The sequence below is a fragment of the Priapulus caudatus genome, unplaced genomic scaffold (assembly GCF_000485595.1).
Source record: "Priapulus caudatus unplaced genomic scaffold, Priapulus_caudatus-5.0.1 Scaffold1189, whole genome shotgun sequence".
Lineage (NCBI taxonomy): Eukaryota > Metazoa > Priapulida > Priapulimorpha > Priapulimorphida > Priapulidae > Priapulus > Priapulus caudatus.
The window spans coordinates 5,185-21,479 of NW_014578250.1; the positions used below are offsets into that span (position 1 = coordinate 5,185).

The window sequence follows — 16,295 nt, forward strand, 5'->3', positions numbered from 1 at the left end:
ATCATGAATAATGATGGTATGGTAATTTCAAGTTTCTTTTTTACTTCATTTCCTTCATCTTCAACTTTCTTTTTACATCGACTGAGGCAAGTTCAGAACTTCAGAGCCTGTTTTAGTTTACTTTAAGTATGTTAAAAAAACTTGTACTGGAATCTCTAGGAATGCCGGGATCTTCTGGCAAGTTTTACTTTCGTTTTCTCCTCCAGCCAGCGTACCCGCCCCCATGCATAGATCAATGCTGCGCGCACATCCGCAAGTTACAAGTGCCTAGAATCTAGAATATACTTCTAGAATATTGCTTCTAGATATCTAACTGAATAAAATAGTGTCCACTTTCTACGTTAAGAAAAGTGACGAATTCAGTTAACAGCTTTTGATTACGTGCATGTCAGGTGTCACTGGTCGTTGCCCTCACTCCCCACGATAACCCCTGGCGAATAAAAACTTATTGTTAATGTGGTCATAAAACCTGGGCTGCCGCGATGTAGCAATCGATTTCTTAGACTGTCCCGAGTTTTTGTAACTTGTGGCGAATCATGCGTTGATGCGTTGCGTGTGGCGGCGATTTCTAGTCGCCCCGCCGGACCAGCTGACACTAGCAAGCAGTCGCCCGTCAATTTTCTAATCGCGCACTGGCGGACTGGGCGACCGCTAGTTTCTCACGCTGTCGCACATGGTGTTTTGCCATAGCAACCGTTAATATGCAATTGCAGGCAAATGCCATGTGTTTACACTTACCAATTACTTATCATGACCATTTGTATGTGATGAAGGCGAGAGTTAACATCGTCATCACTCGGCTTTGTTAGCCAAACAAAAACTTCTTCGGGAGATTAACGTGCGGGAGACGCCATCCCTGACGCGCCTCCTTCAACTAGCTGTGTTGCGAATTTAGAGGGTGGCCTCGCCAGAATACGGTAACTAACGTGAAAACCATGTCGTGGAAAAGTACCAATTATGTCAAAACGAAGGAAGCTACGCGGTTTGTAAATACTACGCGAAGATAGAATAAGGACCAGTGAACAAAATAAGCTCATGTTTGTATACATTTGTATTTTTATTCACACTCGAACTCGTACGACAAAAGTTAGTGAATCAGTACCAAATCGTTGTCTTACTCCTTTGTCATTATACGCTCGCTGATATATATATAACAATGTATATATAATATATAATATAATATATAGGGTTAGGGTTAGGGTAAGTCAGAAAATAGCTAAACGAGCCAGGTCAAACAGAGGTCAGGGAGACATAAGACAAATTTGGCTCGAGTCGAGCGCTTCACAACGGACGGACGGACAAGCCAATTTGGTCCATCGAAAACGTCGAGCCAGGCCCGAGCCAAATTTTAGCACCAGAAACAGAAACAGAAATACACAGCGCTAATGCGTTGAGCGTAGATTGCGCGAGAGTGATACGTGTATGCTTCGACGAAATAAAGTCCAAAACAGTATACAAATTCGAAAAATTTGATCAGGATGCACGTATTCAAGATTGATAATTGAACTGCGAACGGAATAAACACTCTGAATCGTACACAACAGCCATCTCGGACATACTGCCAAAGTGTCTGTGAGATATTTGTGCAATAAAATTTATTTGAATTGAATTTGAATTTGACAGAAGTATTCACTTGCGTACGTGTGAACTCAAAACCGCCTGAGCCAAATTTAGCCCGAGCCAAAACCATGGACCGTTGAACGGCGGTAATATAGACCCTAGGCTACGGCTACGGGCTTTAGTACGATAGCCCGCGTACTGTTGCAGCAGGCCTGCGGCAACTGTACGTGGGCTATAGTACTAGAAGTAGCTAGTCCATGCATGATATCCTATCCAGTGCTCGAAATAATTTAAAAAATGTAGGTTGTCCTGGCGGACAACCCAGGCATCAAATCGGGTTGTCCGCAAACAATTCTGGTTGTCCCAAAAAAATATCCCCAAATCTCCTATTTTCAATCATAATAATATGGTCAGAAAACACCCACAAAAACAGTGGTGTAGCGCAGGATTTTTTAACAAGGGTGGCCAAAAAACAGGGCAACGCGACAAATAGTGATTGACTTAATATTTTAATGGTCCTCCCGCCTCCCTCTCCACTCATATCGGCTCCTCTACCTTTTCTGCAATCTTTGTTTTGGGTTGCCATGTGAAAAGGCGACATTTTTGTTCATTGTTCTCATGTTCCGCAAGATATGTAATTGTCAGTGGCGTCTGGGATTTCAAGGAGGGGGTGAAAAACAAGCGTGGGGTATGGTCCTCCCCCATAAAATTTTGAAAATGTAGATCGCAGGAGATGGTATTTGCAGCACTTTGAGTACATGTACAGCCTTCATTCTGACTACGACAATTCTCTTTTTTTTAACTTTCGGATCAATAATGAAATCCCCATTGCATGTTGTTTGTTTTGCATGGGCAAAGATCGAAAAATTCAAAATAATAATGGAATAAAAATACCAAAATGTAGGGGTGAACTTGCTGGTTGCTGGTTCCGAAATCGAGTTCACCTCTCATAAAATCAGAAAACCTGACATATACCAGTGTTGAAATAGCAGCTGGTATGCGTCGCCTTTCCCACACCATAGATTAATTGCGGGCCGTCAGGCTAATAAGTGCTCTTGGAGAACTCCTGAGAAACACATAATAAAGTGCGTTTTTTCGTCAAACTTTTTTCTTGGTTTTCCACCGACACTGTCTCAGGACTGGTTAGGTTGTTCCGCACAAATTCTGGTTGTCTCGGACAACCGGACAACGCTTATTTCGAGCACTGCTATCCTAGACTAGGCAAACCAATTCAGTGTAGTGACTTCTACTTCTATACTGGACAGTCCGTAAGGAATAAACGTCCAGGGCTATAGCTAGCTCCAAGAAACGGTCTTTGCTAGGGTTACCCGGTTAGTAGGCACGAAGGGTCGTTGTCGTAACAGTACTACAGATATGTACCCGAGGCAGTTTTAGGTGTTTAGTATTATGTTTATATTATTTATATGAAGGTATTTTAGGGTGTTAGGGTTAGGGTTAGGGTTAGGGTTAGGGTTAGGGTTAGGGTTAGGGTTAGTGTTAGGGTTAGGGTACACTTCTGTAGTACAAGTCTGGTACACTTTGTGTATACATATATGTACCTCGGGTACATATCTGTAGTACCTGTTACGACAACGACCCCTTGAGCGTTAGTAGGTCGTTTGTGTATATTGCGTTAGTCACGCAGCCTGCTCGGGCTAGCTATAGATAGCCATGGGGTGTGACCTAGCTTGGGTAAAGCCATGCAGGTAGTTAGCCTTTTAGCTGAATGGCACTGAGGTACGTGATCACTGCCAGAGTTTTTTTGCGCCTTCAGTGACAGTGGTACTCAGGCCTCGAATTAAGTGACGAGAGGGGCAAGGCAATTTTTTTGGGGCATGTGAGAAATTGCCTTGAATTTTTTCTAAAATGGATGGGCACTGAGGCAATTTTAAAAGGCATCAAGGCAACTCTCACAATTTGAGAAGGGCACCAAGGCACTTTTGTAAAATAAAGGAAAACTCATAACAAATTAATACATCAACCTCTGCGAATGGAAGTACAGTAACAGGGTTCAACGTTAACTTTTTATTTCACTAGACCATCGGGCTAGTAACTGAGGAAAACCACTAGCCCTGACCTAACTCACTAGGCCAGACCCAGACCATTGTTATGAAAAACTTTGTGTCATCGTATGAATTCTACTAAAATTTTTCTAAATTTACAGCTGGCCATTCTTGCGCGAGCGTCGTTTCCCGCGCTTTAAATCGCGTGCGGGTCGAGCCCACGTGCAGCATTTAAATATTCGTGTTCTACCACGGGCATACACAGGCGCACGATTTATCGATTGTCTACTGGCAGCGGTTGGCAGCAAGCCACGTTTACGGTTATTGTTTTTGCCGAAGGGTAGACTGGTATCCGGCCTCACGCTCTGCTAGACAATGTACACGCTCTGCGACAAACAGTGCGGCCGCGAACCAGTTTAGCCAGAGGCACCGACGGCAATTAGAGAAAAGGGCAAGGCAGGTCACTGCCGTCGGTCGGGTTGGATTTTCAGGGGCAGTACGGCGATTGATAGGGGCACCGACGGCAATTGTCGTTGGTGGCTCGGTGCCGTCGGTTAATTCGAGCCCTGGTGGTACTAGTGATGCCAACAGTGACTATAGTGGCCCTGTGGGCATGATTTCCCTCTCGTGATTTAGTTAGTGTATCTCAGAGTCGAAAAGGCATTTTGGTAGGTCTTCTTCCCTGGCAATCGTCGAATCGAAATTAAAATATATTCATATTCATCGTTTTCGTTATTTATATTTAGTTCCTTGGACTTTGAAGACTAGCCCTATTACTTACGACTACGAGATTACGAGGTATTCATGATATATTCATATTTGTCCTCAGCACTGCTGACAGAAGTGGACATTAGGAAATAATTACTACGTACTAATCCGTGTTCAAACATGTATGATATAGCTAGTATACTACAAATATACATTACTGAACTTTAGACTAGTGTTTGTGATGTCTGGCAAACATTCATAAGATATTGTCTGGTAAAGTTGCGCACACAGTCCAAGCACTAGTGCGTTATTAGAAATGAAGTTTGTTGGTGTTACAAAACAACTACCGGTACCCAACTTTGAATCCCGACAAAATGATATTTAAAAAATCCTAGAATGTGTTCGAGACTAAGTTCTATGTCGAAATAACTCGGCGAATCTACAAATACCTTTACTATAGTGCACAGCATTGTGGGTGGAAAACTCTACCCTAAACTCTATATATCCTTTTCCACAGGAAACTAAAAGAGAGAAGTTGTGAGCTTATGATATTACATGTGACTGACTGTAATCACAAAACCGGTCAATCTACGAAAATCCTTGATGATAGACACACGTACAGTGGAAAAAATTTATTTCTGGAAATTCGATAGGTGATGGATGGAACCAGGATGTTATGTTAACTATCTGAAATCTGTGTAGACTAGCCTTTAAAAAGCAAAAGAAACTGGTTCGCAATATTTCGCCTGCGAGGGAGAGTTGAACCCTATGGAAACACCATCACATCCAGCTTCTCATTTCTATTTGGGCACTTTGACTACTTCAAAACATGAACTTAGCCAAAAAAGTGCAGAAGGTGAAATTTCTGCTAGCAGTGCTCAGACAGTGATTATCAGCGGTGGCAAGATGAAGACGGTCCGTACATCAACGCCTGACCTGGTTCGCCAGATGGAGTACTTTGAATCTAGCGTTGGTAACGCGACCACGTACATGCACGTGTTTAAGGATGATTGGGGTGCGGCTAACACACAGGATCGTTCTGACACTCACATTGTGAATCAAACTTCGACCGTTGCCGCAACGAGTAGCTGTGTACAGCAGTCCACCTGTTCGCACGTACGCACTGATTCAATTGATGGATCAGACTCGACGAGAACCTTTCTGAAGTTTGCAAAGCAGCGCAGGGGTAGAGTTAAGGCTGAAACTCTACGCCCCATGGGGGTGAGAGCCAGAAGGAAGATGGAACTGGACTCTTGTGCTGAATGTTCTAAGAAAGCTGGTATGCCATGAAACATAGGTTTATATATATATATGCGTCATGCGTGCATGCATATATGTGATAATGTGCCGTTTGTTTTACATTACCATTGTGTGATAATTCATTTATTTAAAATACCGTACTTGCTGAAAACCCCATTTATTATCCTGTACAGTATTTATTTAGTTTGTGATGGTAACTTTTTTGCTACACATTTAAATTGTTTAGCCCCATATGTATATTTATGCCTATTATGCGCAACTGCTATGTCATTATAGAAGGTAACCCATGTGAAGAGACATCAGCAGTGGAATCAATGCAAGCCACCACAACGTATGCACCTGCTGCTAGCATCAAAAGAGGACAGTATAGATCAAGAATGATGGTATGAGACTGTACTAGTTAGCCCTTAATAAACAAGCCCACCATTTGTCCACACAAATTATGTAAGTACTACTACCGTTGTATTAGTTGTACAAATCAGGCAATCCTGATTCCAGATGCACAAAGTGGCTACGCATTTACCTACTGCTACCACTCACCAACAGTGCTAGTCAGTGCTGACATTCTACTAGCGCTTGCAAGTTTAGACTAGCCACGGGCGAGCGGGCTAGTGTTTGTTTCAAGCCCCGTTTTTTCTAGGATTCTGCGCGCCCGAATCACTCTTACATGCACCTTATCAGGCTGGCTCTAATCGCAGCGCCGTCCGGCAAACTTACCTTAAGAGAAATCTACACGTGGATAGAGCAAAACTTTCCATACTTCAAGACCTGTTCTCAGGGATGGAAGGTACATCTGTGTATCATATATATTATTTTCCCTTTATTCTCCAGATAAGTTATCATAATATAGAGATGTATCGTATAAATTGTCTAGTTAAATTTTTAGGGGGTGATATATAGCATCGTTTCAGAAGATACGATGTAACTGTAATAATCGTGTAACCAGTAAACCACCACAATGCTCCGTCTCGTATGTAATAGTATAGTGGGAGAAATTTGCAGGAATACAGGCATTGTTGATAAATTGGTGAGCAAGGTATTTTTTACAAAGGTTACGATGGTGAAAGCTCTTCTGTGCTAAATATGACGGTAACAGTCCTGAGCGTCTTAATATCCTCTATATTATGACACTACTGAGGGTAATACCTATTCGCAGAACTCCATTCGACACAATCTCTCCTTGTATGATCTCTTCGTGAGAGAACCACCGAGTTTTCCTCAGTCGTCGAACGGACCGTCGCTATGGAAACTCAACATGGCTGTCATGGCTGGCCAAGATAGCAAAGAGCGTGAGTAAAATATTGTATATATGTTCAGGGTTCTCCCTACGTTGCGCAAACGGGGCGCCCGCGCCCCGTTTGGGAAAACTCCCCCCTGTTTCAATCGTTGCGCCCCGTTTGAAATACCTCCGCCCCGATTAAATTCCACCACAATAAAAGTTTGACAGCGCGGGAATCAATCGTCAAGAATTCCCATTCGACCAGGACCACCGACGCGTGTATTTTTACCGTACCACGCATGCACTGCAGACCATACACAAGTACAAACAGTTAACCTGTACCGAACCCAACACTAACTGTACACCAACTCGGTTATCTACAAGAACCCCAAATACCGTCTATGGTGTGGTGGCGATTTTACGCATTAATTAGTGGTACGGTAAAAAAACACGCCCCCGGACCCCCCTAGTTTCCCCCCCCTCCTCCTCTCCCCTTCCCCTCCCCTCCCCCCTGTTTGAATTTCATCCTGGGGAGAACCCTGATGTTGTCTGACGTGCGATTTTGTAAATGTAGTATGTTAAGTGAATAAACTGTATGTTTTCACAAATTAGTATCTGCTAATTTCTGTAAAACAATTCGTGTCAGACAAAGGACAAAGTCACCTTGATTTGTCAACTGCTAAGATTTCAGTCCAACTCAACTGACATTTACTCCGATAACGTTTCGTACTGGAAAGTCAAGTGACAATTGGCACTCTGTCCTAGGATTGGCGGAGGCTGTGTCGCACCCGATCGCCACACCCGTGCTTCTCCCGAAGATGCACCTGGGTTCTACGCTGCTGGTGCCACTCACCTGTGTGCAGTTGGACAGTGTCGGAGGCTTCCAGCCCGTTGTCCAGCAACCCTCGCAGCAGCAGCTGCAGTCGCTACCGGTCGCCGGCGTCGGCCGCCACATCAGGGCGATCCTCCCCAAGCCGGCGTCGGCTGCGGCGTACGATCTGTCGACATATAACGCATCCCTCCGCATCGATTTCGGCGCGAGAGTGGTGACGGCTAGCCCTGCCATGGGCGAGCTGCTGTCAAACATGAAAGCCGCGCGCTATAACAACGCGCTCCCGTCCGCGCTGCACGCCGATCTCGTCGAATCGGCACCGCGCGTTCCCGCCGCGTCCTCGGAAGGAAGCAGGGCGCAGAGGACGAGAAGTGCAGCAAAGAGGAAGCCCGCGGCAGCCGGCGGCAGCATCCCGCGTGCTGTGACCCGCCCGCGAATCCTCCGCGGCACGAAGCGCACGAAGACGCAGCAGCGAGAGCGCGCGGAGGCGGTGGCGCCCCCTACACCCGACGACCCGACCCTGGCGACATCGGACAGCCTCTTCTTGTCGTCGTGGGACGGCGACGCGATGCGGCTCTTTGACTCGCCGCGTGTGGGCTGGCTGCAGCGGGAGCTCGCGACGCCGCCGCGCACGCACCGAATCAGCCTCACATCGACGCCGAGCCGCGGCCTGTCGCCCGTCTACCGGCGCGACGCCATCGCCGACAGCGGCATCTTCAGCGACGAGAACGCCACTTATCCGCCGCCGCCGCCGCATCGTTTCTCCTCCCTGTCGTGCGGCGGGGCGTCGCCGCCGTGGTGCCAGACGCTTGAGTCGTCGCCGCTGAACGTGACGGGGGGTGCGGTGACGGGGTCGCTGAGAGAGCTCGGCATCGTTGGCCTGACACCGGTGAAGCCGCGCTGCATGCTCAACACGAGTCTGAATCTGAGCGCAAACCAGAGCTTCTCGGACGTGCTGAGAGCGATTGAGCTAGACAACGGCTAGGTGGGAGAGGTGGTCAGGGTAGCAGGGTAGGAGAGATGGACGATGGCTAGGTGAGAGAGACGTGCTCAGTGCCTTTTAGCAGGGCAGGAGAGATGGACAACGGCTAGGTGGGAGAGGTGGTCAGGGTAGCAGGGTAGGAGAGATGGACAACGGCTAGGTGGGAGAGGTGGTCAGGGTAGCAGAGTAGGAGAGATGGACAACGGCTAGGTGAGGGACGTGGTCAGGGTAGCAGGGTAGGAGAGATGGAAAACGGCTAGCAGGGTAGGAAAGATAGAAAACAGCTAACGAGTTCCGAGAGGTGGACAATGGCTAGGTGGAAGACGTGGTCAGCACCTAGTAGCAGGGTAGGAGAGATGGACAATGGCTAGGTGAGAGAGGTGGTCAGGTTAGAAGGGTACGAGAGATAGACAACGGCTAGATGGGAGAAGTGATCTACACCTGGTAGGATCATAGTTATCGGGAGCATAGATCTAGCAAGTTCAGAGAGATGGATGATGGCTAGCAGAGTAGGAGAGATGGAGAATGGCTAGGTGAGAGAGGGGATCAGTGGCTAGTAGGATCAGTGTTAGCGAGTTCGGAGAGATGGACAACGGTTAGATGAGAGAGGTAATCGGTGCTTGGTAGGATCACAGTGAGAGCAGCTAGCAAGTTCAGTAGGAGAGGTGGATAATGGCTAGCAGGGTAGGAGAGATGGACAACGGCTAGTGGAGTCGGAAAGTGGACAGCATTTAGTGGGGTCAGGGAGATGGACTGAGGCTAGCAGGGTTAGGTACAGATGGATTGAGGTTAGCAGGGACAGAGAGATGTACTGGAGCCAGCAGGTCTAAAGAGATGGACAGAGGTTAGCAGGGTTATGCAGATGGACAGAGGTTAGCAGGTTCAGAGAGATTAATTTGAAGGTTTAGTTGGGTAGAATCAGAAGTAGATAATAGGGAATTCCGTATTATCTACTTCTGGTGGAATGTTGCTAGCAAGTGATATAAGTTTACCATGACTAACACGTGAAAGAGAAGGACAACGCCTAGCCTTTTGGAGAGAGACATACCGTTACCAGCAAGATCATGGAGGTATATATACTATATATACAATAGGCAGCTGATTCACAACAGTGATCAGGTAGCAAGACTAAACATACGCTAATAGGACAACGCATGTATTGGTTAGCTTCACCTGAAATGTTGATTAGTGATGCAAACTAGATGCAGTCGTTTCAGGCTATCGTTTCTTAGATCACTGCAGTTGTCATTAAACAGTAGCTATAAGTATGCACATTGTGAAAAGGCTACTGTGTAAGTAGATGTGTCCAGTGCATCTAAATTCTAAGAACAGCTATGCTTGTGCCTGAATGATGACAGTTGTAATGAAATGTGGGTTCTTGACACGGTGGAAGAATGCCTTTATTTATTTCACCCTTAATTTAATATACACTTGTTGATCAGGTTTTTCATTTGTTGCCCCGTGAATTATTGTTTTAATTCGTGCAGCTGTTTGAGTGTGTTTTGGCTCGTTCTTTACTAGTATAAGTATGATGTCATATTATTTGTGTAGACATCTCGGATAGATCAGCTAGGGCCAACACAAGGACATATTTTATATCATGCCATACCGTTGTATCTAATCTTTGAGCACTGGAAATGCACTGTATAAGATGTTATTTTGTGATTGCACTAAACATTTGTGATATCAGATGATCTGGTTTACAGTAAAGCAGCTTTTTTTGTTCACATATTTACATAATTGTTTTATCTTATGTTACAGGTGTTAGTCAGTTTTCATGCACACTCTACCCTGAGGGTCTTTCACAGGTAGCAGCTGCGGTTGCACTGTGAACACACGTGTGAACTACACGTGTGAACACGTAATTGACTAGAGCGTTTACATGATAAATATGAGAATCCCCTACACTATGTCTAAAACTTTCGAAATTCAAAACGTGAAGTGCTAAAGCATATGCTAAAGCATGAACGTATGCGTTCATTAATTCCATGATGGCATCAGTACGTATACGTAATAAAGATGTACTCTATCATATATACTCCTAATAACAGATACATTTAGCGTTCTTCGATATAAGTGAAATAATCATAGCACGTTACGTGTGATACTCAAAGAATTCAGAATTGCGAAAGAAAAGTACCATGCCAGAACATCGATTACAACTTGTGGAATTTTATTTGTTATAATATTCTATGTTTAATAATCACATATAACGTCAGCATTGGCCACACGCACGCACGCACAAATAAATATATACACACATTTTCTAGAATTTTACGCAGTCCAATTCATAGTTTCTGTCATATATTTGTTCAACCTTTACGCTTAATCCATATTTGAGGGAATTCTTTGCAAACGTGATTATAAAGCATCTATTTTAGATACCTCCGTGCCATGACTTAGTAATGAATAGAAATCAAACAACGTATACAAATAAAAATACGACCGATAAAATTATCACTAATTAAACCAAAGCTTGACGCAGTATTGGAACTTAGTGACGTCACACCATGTAACCGACGCTATATGATATAGTGCTATTACAATTAGTGGAGCGGTTAAGTGATATAATCTTTCAGTTGGTGATACAAGCATGAAAATTGTTATGAGCAGTCTATGGGTCACTTGACAAGAAAACGGTCCTATAGCCACTTGAAATTTCAAAATGGCGGCCATTTCCCAAGACGGCCGCCATCAGAATCTCTAAATTATACCTTTTCTAATAGAAATTGATTGGGTTTCCGATTAAGGAGGTTTTGGTGTCGTTTCCTATGTTTTAGACCATGCTGAAGCCAATGGTGTAAAAATAACCCACCTAAAATTCCAACACAACGTCCATTATCCAGGATAGCCGCCAAACCGCTCGGATCAAGTTGCCAAAATAAACCACACCAATTGGTAGTTAAAGTTCTCATCTTTTGTATGTTTTAAAAGTCTATAATTAAATGAGTATAATTTGCAGTTGTAGAGACACTTACCGTGTTATTTGGTTAATTAATGTTAATCAAGCTGTCAAAACATAAATGAGGTCATGCAAGTAAATCGCTTGACCCTAAGTCAACAAGGAAAATCTGTATAGGCTTCCACGAAATATGTATCTTTGTAATAGAATGAAACCTCTGATCCATATCCCCTGCCTTCATGCATGTGACGCAGTAAAGTGTCCTTTCTGATATCCGTCACACTGTGCCCATCTAGGTCTGGCAGGGGCATGGAACTGCATAGATATGTGCAACTGAGCCCATAGCTGTAGCACTTTCACTTTCCAGAACATGCCTTGGTGCACCCACATTTGGTCAACTCCCGACAATTCTCCGCAATAGGTGCAATAGCCTAATAGGTGTCCAGAAGATTTTCTTGTATCACCAACTGAACGATTATGCCTAAAGAACACTTTTAACTGCTCCACTAAATGGAACCTATATTGTCTCAATATATAATGAAACCTCGCATTACACGCAGCCTATTGTCTTCATAGAACTAGAATAGACTAGAATAGAACTTCTATTCTAGTTCTATGATTGTCTTTTTAGAGTACAATGCAACGCCATATCGACAAAATGTTTCACGTTAAGTTGTTACAGGTTACGCGAGCGATTGCCGTTTTTAATTATAAACTGGCCATTGTGACCGGGGCTTCATATGAAATTGTGGGAGTATGCTATAAGCCAACATCTTACATTGTAGACATAATATAATATAAGCCGCGTTCACACGGTCGTGATTTGGCTCAAGCCAAATGGGCCAGATTTGGCTCGGGCAAAATTTGGCTCGGGCCGGTTTGAGTCGGACGAAAATCATATAGTTTAAATACATCGTTTCAAATCAATAAAATCAAAGCAAACCCATCTCCAAACGCGTGAAAATCGACAGCTCGAGGACCAATAATATAAAACCCCTCTTGTGAAATTCAGATTATTTAATATACCTTTAATAAGTTAATAATCGACGCGCGCAAATCGGCATTATCCTCACATAGTCTATTTCAAGTTTAGAAGCAGCCAAATGCATCACGTGGGATTAATCAAAGACATCGCCACTAATTATCGAACACGTACAAAGAAGATAGACACTAAAGAAAATTCATGCTGCCGCAACGCAAATCGTAAAATTCCTCGCGCTATAACTAATGGCTGAAAAAATACACTTCGTAACTAAATGGTATAAAATTCACTCTCGTAACACTAAGGGGAACAAATTCGCTATGTAAACGCGACGGACTGGATATTCAATTTGCGTAAAATTTTACATGCGCGTCCTTTTTTCAAAGTCAGAGCAACATGGAAGGACAGCGAAAATGCATTCAGCCTCCAACCAGGATAATCAGCAAATACTGCCTGCTCTGCGAAAAATTCACTGGCGAGATCCTGAGGGCTTTAAAGCTTCTGAAGTTCGACGCATGTCTGCATGACAGCGCACGAGCGATACTATACGCTCAGCCTCTTAAACTACCTGCCGTAAGCGCCCTTCGTGCCAAATTATGGCGCTTAATCACAGTCTGAACCATCACGTTGTATATGTAATGCTAAAAATATAAGAGATAAATAAATAATAAAATAAAGTAAATAATAAGCAGATAATAGTTAAAAATAAGATAAAAAAAAGCATAAACAAAATAAAAAAATAATTAAAATACAAGTTCATGGCAACTCCGAGAAGAGTAACTTAGACAGTCAGCGGGCGCGCCACAGGGGGCAGGGGGCGCCGTCGCCCCCCACCCTATCAATTTGAAATGAAAAAGGAAAGAAGAAGAAAGAAAAAAAAACAAGAATAAGAAAACATGAAAAAGAAAAAGAAGTAAGAAGAAAAAAGAAAACATCGTACAAATAGTCTTGCCAAAATGATGGTGGAGGTGGGGGTCACCCCCCCATCATTGCCAAGAAAAGGTAAAGTAAGAAGAGGCATCTTGTAAATAATAGGGGGATCGCCCAAAAATGTGATGAGCCTACAAAGCTGGACACTTTAAAACATCGAAAATATCGAAAAATTAAGTGTCGAAATTCAATCCATATCAAACCTGGCTGCTTATTTGATCAATCGATTCAAGGTTATTTCCTTGGAGTCCCAAGTTGGACCATCATGTGCTCGATGATGCTGTTTCCCGGCGGAAAGTAGCCCACTTGAGGCTCGTAACAACTTATAAAATTATAATTACAAGCGTTCACGAACGGACCTCTAAGAATACTCTTACATCTATCTTCATTTTTTACCTCGCCACGGAATGAGCCGGATTATGTATCGGGCTGTGCGTTCGCTGTAAACGTTAGCGTGTGTGTGTGTGTGTTGCCGTGGATGTGTGGTGTGGCACTGTGGTGTGTGTGTGTTGGTGTTGTGTGGTGTGTGTCGTGTGTGTTGCTGACCCAATCGATATTAGCGCGTCAGCGAGCGACCAACCCACAGCCGCGCCCTGCCTGCTGACTGAGCGCGCGCAGCATACATGTACGGCTGGCGTATATCGTGTTATTCTGTGTGTTCGTGATCGTATGGCGTATGCTATATGTCGCTGCGGATGTATTCTTTCTCCTGAGTCGCCCTCTGTCTAGTTTTATAGTGCTGCCGTAGTCCTACCGCACGCCGCCCGCGTTGCGCTGTGCTCGTGCTTGTGTGCGTTCGTGCTTCATCTCTCTCCGTCATGTTTTTGCTTCTCCTCCTACAATTAATACAACATAATTAATTGTCCAAGTGCATACAGAGCATAGATATTAAAGCATAATCCACTGTTCCCCCCCCCATATAATACCGAGACCCCCTCTTTTAAACGTCGTTCCAGTTCTTCATAGCATGAACTTTCAACGAAATCCTCCATACTAGCTTCCGAGACCCCCATTTCGAAACATAGCCGTTCCAGAGCCATACCACATTCAACAAAACATTAGTTCCAGAACACCATTTAAGGTCTGCAGTTAGTTCCAGAGCCCCCCCCCCACCATTATAACTCGCAGTGGCACCATACCAATGACCTACCATAATGGGAGTCCCCCCCCCCCCGGGTTTCATCTCCTGTATGTATGTTGCTCCTTGGTTCCCTGCACAATTTTTGTCACAATTTGAGGCGTTTATTAGCTAAAATCTCTGAGAAGCTCCCCGACCCCTGCCAGGGCTCTGCCCCTGCGACCCCGCCCAGAGGCGCACTAAGCGCGGCCCCTGCGCGACGGATCATAACGCTTGCGAAAGTGATTGCGTACACAAGTTTCTACGAAGCTTACTACCCACAACGTCGTATGTGCCGATTCACAACGCCAGCGTACCACCTGCGACCGCACAAGCTTGATAGAAATTCCAGTGTAAATCCACTACGCCATTCGTAGAGCTGTGGCTGGAGGCCCCGTGCCCTACCCATTAAACAATCACACTGTGCGACACATACCATAGGAACCAAACGACGCCTCTCCTTGTATCGTCTACTCTGTCTACATGAGTGCTCGGATGTGATAGTTCACTCATTTGCGTGTGTATGATTGTGCTTCAACACTCGATGAAAGCAGCACACGTACGCGTGCGTCGTGCGTCGTGCACGTTACCAACATGCGTGACGCGCGACGCCATGTGCATCTACACGTGCGTCGCGTCCGTGTGCACGCTACACGTGCCGTGCGGTGTGTGCACGCTACACCTGCGTGCGTGTGTGCACGTACACGTGCGTGCTTGCCTGACACACGGCGCGTAGCGTCGTACTACACGTGCGTGCTTGTGGCACTACAACGTGCGTGCGTGTCACGTACAAGGGCTGCGCACGCGTGGCACGTACAACGGCTAACTACGAACTCGTGGTTTTTATAACGAAAAACCCCAATGCGCCAAGCTATGACAAAAAAAAGCGTCAAAGGCCCGCCTGTCACTGTGTAGTAGTGGTAATTATTATTAGTTTTATGAGAGGAGCTAATTTTATAAATGTTTCTCAATAAAATAAGCCATGCTGCGATATGTGCTGGAAACACCTGCGGAAATTTTCTAGTTGTTTACGGCCACCTCGTCAGCTCGTGCTATAGTTACGAAAAGCTTTACTCAATTTAGATTGATGAATCCACCTAAAACGGCCTCGCCTTGCGTACGCGAAAATCTACAAAATCTTTACTAAATAGCCGTGTTGAATGAATCGCAACTAAGCAACGTCGATGCCACTCTACACAAGATTTAACGCCAAAATATATTTGCGTACGCACCTTGATGAATCAATGAATCTACCCCCTTGACCCACCCCGTCAGTGCAACGCCACACGTAATCAGAGTCTACAGTTCCCAGAGGGCCTGTACAGTCGGGGGTCCAGGCCGGGTCCGCACCCCCCTGCTCGCGCAGAAAACGCATCTGAGGGGCTCTAATTTCAAAAAAAATTGACGAGACGAGCAAACCCCCCCGCCCTTCGGATGCGTCCTGTACACGCCCCCCTGGTTTCGCCCCTCATAAGAAAAATACACCTGCGCCGCCCCTGTATACAGTCCCTAGTGTTAAATTATCTCACCTGGTCGTCAATCGCTCTCCGTCACTTACCGTCCACAGTCGCCGTTGCAGCAGGCATCCGCTTCACGTCGATCGTGTTTTGAAGAACTTCGTGAATCGTTCAGCCTGCAGCAGTGACCAGAGTCTAGCAGCGCTCCCATCCCCCACTCTGCCCAATATATAGTAATTGCGAGATAAATGCATTGGCGTGTTATGCTCCAACGTATACTGCCGATAGCACACGCGTATAATATATATATATATATATATATATATATATATATATAAATATA

The 16,295-nt window shown here is 44.9% G+C and overlaps 1 protein-coding gene across 5 annotated transcripts in view; it reads left to right on the forward strand.

Moving 5' to 3' along the window:
- The window catches only part of LOC106815736 (forkhead box protein M1-like), a 12,838-nt gene extending 2,240 nt beyond the window's left edge, over positions 1-10,598 (forward strand). Inside the window, exons 2-7 of one of the 5 annotated variants that reach the window (XR_001394786.1) lie at positions 4,789-5,550; positions 5,808-5,914; positions 6,172-6,318; positions 6,688-6,820; positions 7,516-9,634; positions 10,326-10,598. Coding sequence is in view for 4 of the 5 variants with exons in the window: in XM_014820245.1 (XP_014675731.1) it covers positions 5,040-5,550; positions 5,808-5,914; positions 6,172-6,318; positions 6,688-6,820; positions 7,516-8,567 (1,950 nt within the window). In the remaining variant the exon portion in view is untranslated. Of the gene's footprint in view, positions 1-4,068; positions 4,362-4,788; positions 5,551-5,807; positions 5,915-6,171; positions 6,319-6,687; positions 6,821-7,515 lie in introns of those variants that run through there. The other 4 variants (XM_014820245.1, XM_014820244.1, XM_014820243.1 and 1 more) reach the window with 4 other exon arrangements.
- Positions 10,599-16,295: the final 5,697 nt, after the last annotated feature.